The sequence below is a fragment of the Neolamprologus multifasciatus genome, chromosome 2 (genome assembly GCF_963576455.1).
Source record: "Neolamprologus multifasciatus chromosome 2, fNeoMul1.2, whole genome shotgun sequence".
Classification (NCBI taxonomy): domain Eukaryota; kingdom Metazoa; phylum Chordata; class Actinopteri; order Cichliformes; family Cichlidae; genus Neolamprologus; species Neolamprologus multifasciatus.
The window spans coordinates 20,425,936-20,440,491 of NC_140440.1; the positions used below are offsets into that span (position 1 = coordinate 20,425,936).

At 42.9% G+C, this 14,556-nt stretch overlaps 2 protein-coding genes across 2 annotated transcripts in view; both read right to left on the reverse strand.

Annotated features, from left to right (window-relative positions):
• LOC146524281 (ribosomal protein S6 kinase alpha-6) overlaps positions 1 to 4,380 on the reverse strand; it is a 22,257-nt gene extending 17,877 nt beyond the window's left edge. Inside the window, exons 1-5 of the mRNA XM_085134326.1 lie at positions 4,094 to 4,380; positions 1,194 to 1,253; positions 974 to 1,090; positions 806 to 887; positions 615 to 695 (exon numbers count right to left, since the gene is read on the reverse strand). Coding sequence (XP_084990452.1) covers positions 615 to 695; positions 806 to 887; positions 974 to 1,090; positions 1,194 to 1,253; positions 4,094 to 4,120 — 367 coding nt within the window. The 5' untranslated portion in view covers positions 4,121 to 4,380. The remainder of the gene's footprint in view (positions 1 to 614; positions 696 to 805; positions 888 to 973; positions 1,091 to 1,193; positions 1,254 to 4,093) is intronic.
• Positions 4,381 to 5,656: 1,276 nt separating this feature from the next.
• hdx (highly divergent homeobox) lies at positions 5,657 to 13,712 on the reverse strand. Its single transcript, XM_085134316.1, has 11 exons — positions 13,250 to 13,712; positions 10,612 to 10,773; positions 10,340 to 10,486; positions 8,915 to 10,072; positions 8,780 to 8,836; positions 8,526 to 8,672; positions 7,679 to 7,877; positions 7,510 to 7,589; positions 6,501 to 6,593; positions 6,214 to 6,336; positions 5,657 to 6,131 (listed from the first exon to the last, which is right to left on the reverse strand). Exons 2-11 carry the CDS (start codon positions 10,675 to 10,677, stop codon positions 5,877 to 5,879), a joined length of 2,325 nt encoding a protein of 774 aa, XP_084990442.1. The 5' UTR covers positions 10,678 to 10,773; positions 13,250 to 13,712; the 3' UTR covers positions 5,657 to 5,876.
• Positions 13,713 to 14,556: the final 844 nt, after the last annotated feature.

A 14,556-nucleotide genomic window follows, 5' to 3' on the forward strand; every position in this document is an offset into this window, starting at 1 on the left:
TACATTATCACCACATAAAACACTCTGATACTAAGTCAGTCTACCACCAATCATGTTTCACATCACCACACACTGACAGGCTGCGGAACTTCAGCGCAACCTCAAGCTATTAGCTAGACTCTTGAAACTTAAAAACAACTAGATTTCCAACAGGACAGTCACGCCCTTAAAGAGAGGAAAGCTGGTCGGGGAACAGATAAATTGCCTAATATTAAGCTTCTCTAAAGCTTCAACACTACTGAAATCTGTTGACTCGGCTTTAAAGCCAGTTCCATGCCAGGACAACAAACTTTATTGAACTCTACCAATTCTGCCAAAACAAATGAATAATTACCAGAATTACACCAAAAGCTTGTTTATGTAAAATTCTGGACACCATTGTGTTTTTAAAAAAAAATGATTTAAAATGTGTGCAGTATATTTCACTTATTTTTTAATTTTTATTTTTACTTGATGTAAAAGTTTCCATCCCAGAAAAAGAAATAAATGAAATTCCGATGTTTCCATGACGTTTTAGTTCATGATGAGTGCATCTAAATGTTCAAAACTGTGTAACAGCCATGCTATGTGTATTAAAAATAAAAAAATAAATAAATAAACAGTGTTTGTCTTACCGTAGTGCAATTTCACTATGAAGGGATGATTGACTTCCACTAAAATGTCTCTTTCCATCTTAGTGCGAACTCTGTCCCTGACTGGAGACAAAGGAGACAGATGGAGGCATTCAGAAAGAAATCCAGCACTGTGGACAGACAATACTGGTGCTGTTTTATGCTGAGATGGCCAAAAACAACAGTGGCATTACCTTTCAAAGATGCCTTTTTTAGAACTTTCATTGCATATAACTGACCAGCATCTGGACCCACGATCTTCCTGACAAGAAACACCTGACAGAAGGAGAATGAGAGAATTTTAGACAGATACAAGCACCGGCACAAACAAACCACTCGACTCGTCTCCAGAGTTCCCTCACCTTGCCAAAAGAGCCCTGGCCGAGGACTTTTAGCAGTTCGAACTGAGACGGATCGGCTTTCTCGCAGCCCTCTTTTACATGGTGGGTGATAGGAATCTCCTTATATGTCCCATCATCCTACACAAACATTAGCAGAATGAGACAGAAACACGAGGCGGTGGGGTTAGGTCACCGCTTTATGCACACAGACATGAAGACTTAAAAGCGCAGCCTTACTTACACAGTGTGAGAAAGACTCTCCCTCCTCCATGGGCTCATCCATGATCTGATGCCCATTGACCTGCAGCCAAAGCAACAAATCTGATCAGAGTTGTCGTCAACAGCAGTAAGTACTTTCACAAAGCTTATTCATCCTTGTTTTTAGCTGAGCAGGACTATGACTGCAGCAGCAGCTGCACGCCCACATGTATGATGGAAGATTCAACAGATGAATTCGATGAGTCACACATGCAATAATACGGCACTGTCCCTTTTCCAACTGTAGTTCTCTGCGTGTTGTCAAACAGTATGGAGTCCATACTTTAATCCCGTCCAGCCCTTATCCTGTCCCTATAAAGCCCCCCCATTATTAGCATTCTAGCTTAATCCCCAGTGAGAGAAAAAAAAAAAACACGTCTGACAAGCTCCAAGAGTCAGATATTTGCTGGAGCTACAGTCAGCATTCAAAACATAATAGGGCCTGTTTCTTTTAGAGCTTCTAGCTGATGATGCTGGTAAATGCATACTTTAAATGACCGCAGACCACGTTTAAGAAGCCCCCCCACCACCACCCTCTTTGTTTACTGTAACAGCCACGCACGCTGTAATGATATTGTCAGAGGAGGAATGTCAGATATCTTGGCATCTGCGAATCAAACGACTGACCACAACAACATTATCTAGGTCTGAATATTTCAGATATGGGCTGAAGCGCAGCCTGCATTACGTATTCAGTCCACTGTGTTTGTGTGTGTTGAATTCCATCAAGCCTCTGAAGAGGGGTATGAGTCATAGCACTACGCAAACCCACTCAGTGGGTGGAGCCACCAACATACACTCGTGTACATCCACACAACGGAGGCCAGCAAAACCACTTTCCAATATCTTGCTACTGCTGCTGCAGCAGAGCAACACTGGCAAGAAAAACATATTTAAAAGAAAAAAAAAATCTGACAAGATAGACACCGCAAAGGCCGAAACAACGCAGAATAAAGCTGAAAGCAAACGCCTCGGTGCATCTGTGAAGGGAAACATCCAAGCTTGGCCGAAGCCAGGGCAGAGCTTGTGTCATAATTCACACATAGATTTTTTTCACTCCCACCTTTGCTGTGGCTCATCACAGCTTGTAATGGGAGTGCAGCCTACACTCAGCGCAACCAGGCCAGCCTTTTGCAGCCATCTGATGTCTGACAATCCTACATAATATCATTTTGCATACACTTATACTGGCATACAAGGGTTTGGCCTGAGAAAAAAGAAGTGCTTTATGTGAGAACTGATACAGTGTTGATTAAACAGCCAGCATCACCACTGCTCTGGTTTAGGTAGCTCAGCTGATATTTACTTCTGTAATCTCACAGTCTTCAAAGCTGCAGCTTACAGTAAACAGCAAATTCAAGTGTTTGTCTGCAGTAAAACTTTTTAAAAGTGCCGATCGTGGCTCAAGAGTTGGGTGTTCGTCTTGTAATCGGAAGGTTGCCGGTTTGAGCCCCGGCTCGGATAGTCTTGGTCGTTGTGTCCTTGGGCAAGACACTTCACCTACCGCCTACTGGTGATGGCCAGAGTGGCCGATGGCGCGATATGGCAGCCTCGCCTCTGTCAGTCTGCCCCAGGGCAGCTGTGGCTACAACTGTAGCTTGCCTCCACCAGTGTGTGAATGTGAGAGTGAATGAATAGTGGTATTGTAAAGCGCTTTGAGGGGTGAGAAAAAACGCTATATAAAAATACAATTCATTATTATTATTATTATTATTATTATTATTATTAAAAGCATATTTGGGCCATGAAGCTGATTAAGTTATTATAAAAGGTATTATATGAAAGATTAACAAAAAGCTTTAGAAGTTTCCAAGAGAAACCTCAATAAAAATGGAAGAGTCAGTTCAAACAACGCCGGGATGTTTCAGTAACTTTCTGTTGACTTTACGAAAGTCACAGAAGTCTGCCAGACGGACTTTTTCAGTGTATAAATGTGAAAGGAGTGTAAAGAATCCCAGAAATGAGGTTTAGGATGTCAAGTTGGCTTTGCTGCAAAGGGAAAACCTTATTACCGAGCCCGTGCAAAAGCAAACTGAATCCTTCCCACAGCTATCACAAGACTGTTGCTGGATGTCTTTGCAAAAAGGTATCACTGGTTTGTACTAACGGTGATAAACAGTACAGCAATTTTCAGTCACAGCGTCACTTTATTGCCGCTGTTAGTCCATTGTTAAACGCGTTGTGCACTTTTTTGGTCAAATTATAACTTATAAAGCTGCGCAAAGACAGTTTTTGTTCAAAGTTATTAACAGCATCACTAATTCACAAGTACTGCTGACAAGCCAACCTTCAGCAGTAAACACGACTGACCGATTTAGCGCAGCTAATGATAAACTTTAACAAAAAACAAAAAACTGCAGTGGCTGGATTCATGCGCTGCCTAACTACTACACACACAGACTAAAGTACTTTAGCAACCTTTTATTACTTAAGCAGTAGAGGTTGGATAACAACTTGGCTCTCAAGTTTTCAAGCCTGCAAGAGGTCAGCTATCAAGCTAGCTGCTGCTAATGCTACAAGCGCTAAGCTAGCTAGGAGGTAAACTCCTCCTGAGAAGTGTAAATAACAAGGAAAAGATGCGCGACGGGCACCTGTCATTGGGTAAAAACACCAGTGTCGGTGTGGAATGATGAGCCGTGGTAAAAGACGGGACGGGTAAGTGTTAAACTAATAAGAAAAAAAATCAGGGCAGAGCAATAAAAACAAACATCTAACCAGCTGTTAGCATTAGCTAGTGCGTTAGCATGCATCACGGTGCGCTGCAGGTCGTGATGCGAATTTAAGCTCTGCCGAGACGAGCAGGGCGAGATAACTTAACGGGACACCACAAACCAGAAGCAACGCGGCGAGATTAACATGCAAAACACGCATTTGTCAACTCACCTCACTACTAACGCTGTTTACCTCCATCTTGTACCAGGATTCCTCTCCAAGTCTAAGGCATCGTAGTCCACCTAGACCCCCGCTCCACGTTGCATGTCTTTCCCCCCCCTCCAACCACCCTCTGTGGAAGTCCGGCTTTCTTCTGCCTCGATGCTCCGATGCAGGCTGTGGAACCGCGGGCCGCTCCGAGGAAAGGTTTGGAGGGTCGGCGCAGGGAACAGTCGATGTTGATGACTGGATCACACGCTCGCCGAAAGCACCGCTACCCTGCCATAGATGCGAATATGGCGGCTACCGTGGTACCTGATCGTCAGTGAATGGGACTTTATTGACGTATTTATGACGCAATTCAGTTAAGGATTTCCCCCGTCCAAACCAAAGCAGCAGGTCTCGAGATAGAGAGGAGGGAGAGTGGACGTGGTGGCGCGGGGACCTGATGCTGTGTGTGACATGCACACATCCGGTTGATGGACTATTTGCTAGCGACCGAAATAGTTAGTCACCGTGACTGTGGCAGGCAGGGAGTTATTTTTTGCTTTTTTCTTGCTGTTGACGCAAGATGAAATTAAAGCGCAAAACGATTTGTAAGTTAGTGATCTTAACAGTGCGAGCTGTACGTTTTAAAACCACTGTTTCATAAGCCTTTCCATCCCTGGTTTAAGTGCATATAAGAGGCTTAACGCTCTCCGCTTTCTCTGCAGCTTTCTCCCACCCACAAATGCTCCGTGTTTGTGTAGTGAACGACTACATGCGTGGAATTGTCTATTTGATTTGGCACACGCATTTCTTCAGTCTAAACAATACCGCTTAATTATTTAAATATATATTCGTGTACATATTTGGCCATTAATACTTCCTTGTACAAGTCAAGATACATTAGGTCAAAACTTACGTGCTAATCTGTTAATAAATACCAGTATTTGCAATAAGACTAACAGTATTTTAACAATCAAACCTATGAGGAAGCACTTGGCGACAGTGGTAAGGAAAATCTCCATTTTAACAGGAAGAAATATCTGGCAGAACCAGGCTCAACCCAACTCTGAGCAGCCTGCAACTATTACAGCAGTGTAACTAAGGAAGGGTTTGAGGTCACCTGATTCAACCATAACTATAAGCTTAATCAAGTTTTAAGCCTAATCTTGAAATTAGAGAGGATGTCTGTGTCCCGATTCCAAACTGTGAGTTACATCCACAGAAAATGGGCCTAAAAGCTGAAGCTCCCATTCTACTTTTAAATACCCTAGAAACCAGTAGTAAGCCAAATGCCTGAGAGCAAAGTGCTCTACTGGGGTGAGATAAGATGAAGATATATGGGGCCTGATTATTCAAGCCTGTATGCTTGGAGTCCCTGTCAGTACTTTCACTGCAGCATTCTGGATCCACTGAAGTTGATTAACTGAACTCATACTGATGGCGCTCCAGTAGCAGTGTGTGTATGCAGCTGCGATCGTTGCAATTACAAGTTTGTTAATGTTTTTAAGAAGTTGTATTTTTACAGCTTAAATTCCTAAGTAATTTCCTACTCATACTCACATGAGAAAAACAAAACACGAGACAAAGTTAAGTTAGAGGTCATTTATTGTTCTCTCAAGGCGAATGATATGCAGTAAAAAAGCCCAACAGTCATAAGTGAAGTGTCAATCCACAGGCACTGGGCGTGGAGTGTGACTTTTCCAAGAGTGTTTTTGTAATTGTTAGACACTACAGTCTCTATAGTTTGAAATAAGCCTCTTTTTGGAGTGAGGAAACATCTCTATAAGTGTGTGTGTGTGTGTCTGTGTCACTCTGGTTCTGCTTCCTGCATTTGCTCCTCTGATGCAGAGGGCTCGGTAACATCAGTATCATCTTTGATCATGGTGACCAGCGGGACTTCATTTGCCTGGGCCAGCTGAGGGTCTCTGGAGCTCGCGCCGGCTGCCTGGGGGTTACTGTGGTTGGAGGATTCATCTACTGACTCAGCAGGAGACTGGGCTCCTCTGTCCACGGTCATGTCCCATTCCTGGTCTGAAGGCTGAGGTAGACTGGCCATAAGTTCCTAAACATGCACGGCACAACTCAGCTTAGACACTGATAATAAGCTTTTCTCATTTAACATATAAACAAGACTGTGAACATACCTGCTGCCTCTCCAGGTCATTGTTCCTCACAGCACTGAGCAGGCTTTTTGTGAAGCTTGCAAGATCCTGGTACTTTTGTTTTTGGTTCTCTAGCTCATTCTCCAAGAACTGGACTTCCTCATGCTGAAACAGAAGGATCCAAACAAGGCAAAGAATCCATTCAGAATTTAAAATCATGCTAATTCAGGTTACAGCACATTTACCATCATGCATTTTATCCTTGCCGCTTTTACAGCACCGTGAGCAATGCTTTGTGAATGTGTCACAGTCTGTGTGGGTGTTTTCACCTTGAATTCCAGCAGGTTCTGCATTTGCTCAAGGTCCGAAGCCACTAATTCATCCTCATCGGCTTCCTCGTCCTCATCGATCACTTCGATCTTCTGTTAAAAAACACAGACATCAAATCACTTTAAACTCTGGAAACGAGCAATAATTATACCCTTATACACATTACATGAAGCGTCTCCTCAATTAAGTAAACAATACATCACCATCATCCTCGTCAATAAATAATCCAGAGAATGAGAATGAAAAGGCTTTTACAATTATTTAAAACTAATTCATTTAAAACCTAATAACCCAACAGTTATCTTAATCAGTGCTCTAGAACTATTATTTAGAAAAATGAGCTGAGGCAGAGAAAAATAAATACAATTATTGGCTACATGGTGACCCTTTAATCACAACAAGCTAAGATAAAAAATGTGCCTGCGATTGGTCAAGAAATGTATTTGTAAGCATTGTATTTGTCACTAGGTTGCTTTTGATTTTATACACTGCTACATTTCTCCTGGGTACTAATTAAAATCCTCTAAAGCTTAATGCATGAACATAATATTAGCTCTACTATAATGTTGAAAAGTCCACTTTGAAAAAAGGCTGACTAAGCACATTGCACATTGTGATGTAAGTTTGTGAGTCACCGGGTGGCAACCTTGAAGACTCAGCAAAATGTAGCCACTGCTATGTACAGTTCCTTTAATGGAGACCCAAGGTTGTTTCTAAAAGTGAGTTGACATCCACAGACTTGCATGTTAAAATCTCCAACATTTTTAAAGCTTGTACTGAAAGACATTATAAGGAGTTAGCGGTTTAGTCTTTCTGGTAAACAGACTGCACTCCAAGCATCCCCTTTAATACTGCAGTGAATTATACTTGCTGTCAACCAAACTAGCTTAAGTTTTAGCAGACAAATCTCAGCCTAATTGCTAAACTCATATCATTACATGTTAATATGAATTCTACAAATCACAAAAGCTAATGAGGCTCTAATATAAAGAAGAACTCATAAAGTACCACATTATTGGCCATTGGAGCAGCATTGGACAGATCGTTTCCATCCTCTCCATCCCTGTGTTGTGAATCGATGGTGCCATCTAGGTTTGAGATAGATACTGCGTAAATGCCGAGATGCACGGTTTGTACACAGGATGTGTTAATGTGCGGACGGCATCAGCGGCCTCACCCTCAGACAGGCACACAGAGCCGCCATCGTTCATGTCATCTCCAATTTCAGGGGTTCTGAGACGCTCCTCGTTAGGGCTGAGGGACACTGGCGATTGGTTTCCTGGCGATGAGGTTGTGAATACAGCAGGCCCACCTTTAGGTGGAGGGATTTCAATACCCATCAGACGGTACTTCCTCCGTCTGTTACTGATCCATGTCTGTAAATCATGTGAGAACAAATGGGGGACCAGGATAAGTATCAGCAGGTGTCCGGTGTACTTCCATACCTGGATTTTCTATGAGTGTGCTTATTAAACAAATGGACTGCCTCTTTGATCTGTAACAAGATTCTCTAACACTGATTCATCCAATCACCAAAGTCAGAAGGCAAGGTCAGATGGTGAACTGCACCAGCCGCAGCAAGGAAATTATTTTGCAGTGATCTGAAGATTATCCTAATTTACTGTAACCGTCTCTGAAGACAAACGTTTTATTCCTTGCAATGAATATCCTTGTAAGTGAGATGGCACAGGGTCATGTGTGTGTGTCAGGACTTAGAGACTATATTTAGTCTACCAGCATTCCTGCTGTGGCCCTGATATATAACAGCATGACTTTTACACAATATTGTGCAAGTAAGTTAGAAAACCTGACCCAGAAAAGTTGTTCTTTTCTCCTTTCTAACAGCCCTCAAGAGCTTAGACAAGTTAAATAGTCCTGTTTCGACTAAATGTCATAAATAAGTGAACAACTGAAGACCCAAAGCTTTACCATTTGTTTTGTAGCGTATGCAATGCCAGGTCTCATTTTTGATTCTTCTAAACCTAGAATACATTAAGCTATTTCTTTCCTGTTGAGTTGGCTACCTTGACTATTTCAGTGTCTACATTGAGTTGGTTTGCTGCAGCGCTGATCTTCTCCCTGCACACTGAGCCCAGGCTGGTCATGCCTCGGTCCCAGTAGCGCTTTAGCTGGATAAGATCCCCATCACTGAACTGGGTCCGATCCTGCAGCTGAAAACACAAACACCTGTCTGACTACATGTCTCGCATCTATAATTGTATTACTTATTTCCAGCATGCTACATGCGTGCATAAATGTGGTGCTTTAGAGCGCTTACTGTTCTCTTTCTAGAGTTGCTAATAACCCAGGGGGCAGCAGACACACCAACTGCAGTCTGCACACAAAGACACGCAGGTTAAATCTGTCAACTCACTTAAAGGGACGAATGTACCAGCAATTAAACCGCTCCTACTTGTGAGCTGGATTCCCCTGTAAGTGAGGTTTGTGCTGTGAGGGAGTAGCTGCCCTGAAGCAATGCGGGTCTGGAGCTCGTCATCGGAGGTGTGCGGTTTCCTCGCACGACAGACACTTCGGCCCCGATTGGGCTGGCTGACGTCTGCTCCCTGTGGATGTGTGTTTGAGCGGCCATATTTGCCAACTCCTCTTCCCTTTGCCACTCATCTTCTTCATCTCCAGTTTCCATGGCAATGGAGAAGTTATGACTGGTGTCCAGAGGTGCTGGCCTGTGGGTTTCCTGGCTTTTATGAGCTGATGTTGGTCCAGGTCTGAGGCGGTCCCTGTCGCCCTTTTCTGACAAGGTGAAAACCTGCTGAATACGAGGTGTCTGATCAGAGGAGGGGCCGGCGTTGTGAACTGGCAAGGAGACCCGAGTTTTCTGCGGAGCAGGCGGCTGAGGTTGTGGGTTGGAGTGAGGTCTGGGCTGAAGCTGAGTCTGGGATTGTGAGGAAGACGACCAAGGGCGAATTTGCGCTGTACCGTATTGTCTAGTCCAGCTGTGAGGTACTACCCCTGCTCCTGCGCTTACCCCCCCCTCCCCAAGGGATAAAGCGCCTTTTCTGACTGCAGTGTAGACTAAAGGCCCTGAGGCAGAAGTGAGGGATGGGAGATTCTGAGAAAGTGACACTAACTTGGAGTGGACGGGTGAGGAGGAGGAGGAACTGTTCCTGATCTGCAGCACCTGGTTCATCAGAGATGAGGATGTGTGCGCAGAGAGGTCAGAGTCTGACTGAGGCGGTGGGGCCGCGGCTCTCGGTCGGGACTGAGGGCCAGAGTTCAGAGAGTAGATCCCTGTTAGTATTACATCATTGTTGTTGTTGCTTCCACTGCTTAGGGGTGAGGAAGATGAGGGCGGGGAAGGTGTCGACGAGACAGAAGGGAAGGACGAGGATGGAGGGAGAAGGTGCACGCGGTGCTGGATGCTCCGCGCTGCAGTCATGTCAGCAGGAAGCAGCGCTCCTACTGCTAGGCTGTGATTGGACAAAGCACCTCCGGCCAATGTGTGATTGGAGAGCATTCCCCCAGCTAGTCCATGACTAGATAAGGAATGAGACACCCCTCCATTCTGGGGAACCTTGGAGGCGAGCTTACGCCTTTTGTTGCCAACCCATGTCTGCAGGGAAAGAGCAATCAGCTCAGTAACATCACTTAAAAAAGCATTCTGCAAAACATTAGGGGAACTAATTCTGCTAAGTGATGGCAATAACTTATAACTCTACACTAGACGAAGAGCTTGCATGGTATAGATCTGACTCACTGCCTTGATTACCTGCTGCGGCATTACATGAACATTCCTTAATAAAAACGAAACAGAGCATAAATCATAGCAAAGGGTTCCCTACTGCTCGTTCACACGCACAAGCACATTTTATGGGCCTACCCGGACAACACTGAAGTCCAATTTGGCCTCCTGAGCACACTGCAGTATTAGCTGGAAGCAAGACTTGCTCTGATTGGTCATCCCATTCTCATAGTAACGTTCCAGGATCCTCTGCTGCTCAGCCGTAAATACTGACCGCAGGTTCATCTTAGGGGAAAAGGAAAGATAATTACTACTACTAAGTCCCAGCTCGCTGAAATTTTAATTATTTAATTATGGAATTTTCTTTTCTTTCTTTGGCTAAAACCAACAGAAACTCTTGATGTACTCACCGTCTGCAGGCCACGCCTTTGTGGCCACGCATCCATTCTACTGCTGGAGGGGAATGGGGCAGCCATGCAGATCAAAGCGAAACCTCAGTATTTCTACATTTGCACTATTTTGCTTGTACCCATTTTGTCTCAGTGTACCCGACATGCCGCTGGGTAGTGTGGCTGAGGAGAAAGCAAAGCAGACAACACCTTCTTGCAAAGTGTAAACAAAGAGTATAAATGGTAAAAGAAAAGGAAAAAAAACATTACTCCGTTTAGCAATGTGGATTGAAAAAAAAAAACAGAAATTAAATCACTTTTATCACACACACACGTAACAAAAAAGTCTTGAGCCACCACTCGTTTCTTTATATTTTGCTAGGAAAATAAGAAATAAGTGCAGTGATTAACTGAAACATGCACATATGGTTCACCTTATATAAATATATAAATACAGTATATAAGGCAAAAACAGAGGTACAGCTTTAAAGCCAATATTTGGTGCAACCACCTTCATTATTCAGCACAGCCTGGACTCCCTGAGCCAAACTTTCTTGTCATTTCTTCAGGTAGTCTTAAGGAATAGTTTTCCAGGCTTCCTGAAGCGCATTCAAACCTTTTCTTTGCTTGTTGGCTGCTTTTTGTTCTGTTCTGTCAAATTCATCCCACAGTGCTCTAATAATGTTGAGGTCTGGGCTCTGGGGAGGACAATCCATGACTGATAGTGTTTTTCTATCCAGATATGCTTTTATTGCATTTGGCAGTTTGTTTTGGGATCATTGCCATACTGAAAAATGAAGCTGTTGACAGTCAGACATCTTCCATGCATGACAACACCACCAACTGAAATGCAGCACCAAACCATGACAGAGCCTCCATTGTCTTTTACAGATGGCTGTAAACCCTCGCTGTCATACCTCTCTCTCATAACTGAACCAGAAATTTCAAATTTGGATTCGGCACTCCATCAGACCTGTTGCCACTGATTTTCAGTCCAGTTCTTACTCTTTCTCCTTGTTTTCCTTCCTTTCCTACAACTGAGACCATTTCTAATGAGGCTTCACTGAACAACAGATGATTCAGCTGAAGGTCAGATGCATTTCTCAGGTCCTGTGTTAGGCTTTTTCATCATTTCTTTCAACCTCTATTTGTCCAATTTCTTCACATTTGTTTTTGTTTTTTGGATACACTGCACACCACACCAAGATATGCCAAGTTGTCAACTAACCTCTCGTTAGGAATCACCTGTCAAACTCTGTTATGTTTGGGATTTTTTGTGAATTAAATTAAAGAAATGACAACAAATTATGTGATTCTGCAACAGACTGCTAGTAACAAATAACATTTTAACAATTTAAAAACAGTTCATCCATTGAGTTAAGAACCTTTTTTATGCTTGAATGAGTCATAGTCAAGTGGTTTAAACAAACAAACAAACAAACAAACAAAAACAGCATCCCTCTGAAAATGCTCAGGTGCACCAACTGGATTGGAAAAGAGTGAAAAAAAGAAACAATTTCAAAAGAAAAACTTTGAAAATCTTGCAGAACTATTTCTCGGATAACTGCAAAATTAAAAGACAGTCTGGCTCCTTGAAAGCAGAATGCAAAGGAAAGAGGGCACAGGGCATAAATGTTAGAATAGTCCAGTACTATAATAGCATAACAGTACTCAGTCATTTGAGCAGCTGAGTAATTTTAGTGCAGTTAAAATACTCAAAATACTAATCAAAACAAGTACTTGTTTTATCAAATGAAAACCACTAAGAGTACTTTAATAAATCCAAAAGTCATAATTACATACTTATAAATTATAACGTTATGCCTGACTTTTGGCAAAAACAAAACAAATGGTCCTGTTGAAACTCCTGGTAATTGTTAGAGCCATTCAGTCTTCAATTTAATTGTACACACCGTCATGAGTAATGAAGTGGCACACAGGTAACTATTTCCATTTGTTACAAACTGATTTATTAACATGGCTGAGTTAAATGTGAGACTTTTAAATGTGTGCAAGTTTCGTAGCAGAGCTGTCCTGCGTTAGGACGGGGTCGTGAAGAAGAAAACAGCGGTAGCCAAATTAGCGTAAAAAAAACCCCACGCGGACTTTCACAGCGCTGGAAAAACAAAGGCGGACAAGTTTTAAAGCAGAGCTGGGAAATGTTTTGTTTGAAACAAAAGTCACATACGGGAATGTTGTGCGACCAATAAGCAGGCGGCAGGTTTATTTTGAAAGGCTGACTGCGCATGGCTACAGTCAATATGGAAACATTAAGGAGAGAATTAGCAAACAAATTGTGGGCACGTCAGGAAACGGCGGACTCCGGCGCGGATTTACCGCACGGGAGGCTCGTGCCATAACTTTACGGTCGAAAACCCGCACAGTAAACTGACCGGGCAAGAACCGCTTTGTCACAATGGCAACACAGACAGCCTACGTTAGCTTGCAGGCCCGAGCGGCCATGTCTGAGCCAGCCAACGGTAGCTAGCATTAGCATAGCTCTCCCAATGGATAGCTGCAGCTAAACTTTTCCTTCAAATCTGTGATTTCCCGACCGCGGCAGGATCATTCTCACTGACCCTGGCTTCGAGTGGATACCAGGCTACAAAGCGTTCTGGGGTACCCTGAAGCAAAAAGGAAAAATCACGTCCCTACATACCATTTTTGATGTTAAAATCAGACGAACGCTCAAATTCAGCAGATTTCTTCACCAGTCCCCTTTGCTAGACAATGAAATCAGAACGTCCGATCATCAATTCTAATCATGATTGTGACGTATTTGCAGACAGGAGCCAATGGGAGCTCGAGATCATTGCTGTCACGTTCGGAACAGGCTGAAAACTGAGCACCGTAGTCCCGCCCACCATTGACTTTGTTCACAGTTACTGCTGGAAGGAGGAGGTCACAGACATGGAAGCAGTGGAAAGTTTGGGTGGGGAATGCCTCGTTTTCTCTTCACCTGGATATCTCTTACTTAAGCTGCCTCTAAAACACTGCACAAGGAGGAACTGTTTCACTACAGGCTGTAAAAAAACAACAACACAACAACCCCCCCACGCACACTTTGTTTGATTGCAGATGTGTTTAGAGTTCTGGCTAAGGTCTTCATCAGTTATTATACGTTTCACTGAATATTAGAATTTACTTTTGGAGATGTAAAATTTACACTTATAAAACTTTAAGATGGTGTAAATATGCACATATGTTTTCATTATATGAATTTGTTATGATAATGAAGATACAAAACATATATATGTGAACTGAATTACTGTTTATAATAATAAAGTTTAAGCACCTCATCTAACATAAGTTTGGATGCACTCTTAGCAAGGTCCACAACGTAGCTGATTTTCAGTACCTGTTACAGCCAAGGAGTTTATAGGCAACACTAACAATCAACACGGAGACTCTGTGCTATAAACAAAATAGGTGCTGATTTCTATTCAATTACCATTTTTGGACATAAACGAATCACAGCAGCAGTCACCTCAAGGTGCTTTTATTGTAAGATACCTCTATAATAGAGATTTTTCTGTATGAGAAACTGATATTTGATGTTTGTTTTACTTTGAATCTATGGCAATGAAACAAAGACTTGCCTGTCAATTGCAAATATTATAAAACAATAATTGAATCTCGTTTTAAATTAGATGACTTCTAGAGTCATTATTAATATAAACTGCCACTAAGAAGGGTCACGTAAGCAGTTTGTACTGTTACTATTTTTTTTAATTCTCCCGAATCAATAAAGATGTCTCTCATTCCTAAACGATGACCTGAAACGGTATCTATCGTGAGTGGAAGTTGGTGGTGTGGATGTGTGTGGAAGCGGGTGCTGCTGTAATCCATGACGTCACCTGGTTCCCAGGTACGCAGCAGGGGGCGCTGTTCCTCTCAGCTAGGGTCCACACAGCGAGCAGCAACGCCTGACAAAGTTGATGCTGATTTCCTCACAGACTGAACTTT

Excerpts from the sequence above, each read along its gene's own strand:
- hdx (XM_085134316.1), bottom strand. The coding sequence starts at position 10,677 with ATGGCTGCCCCATTCCCCTCCAGCAGTAGAATGGATGCGTGGCCACAA. Across the intron at positions 8,673-8,779 it reads GCAACTCTAGAAAGAGAACA|CTGCAGGATCGGACCCAGTT; the intron begins GTAAGCGCTCTA and ends TTGTGTTTTCAG. Across the intron at positions 7,590-7,678 it reads CTCTGTGTGCCTGTCTGAGG|ATGGCACCATCGATTCACAA; the intron begins GTGAGGCCGCTG and ends TCTCAAACCTAG.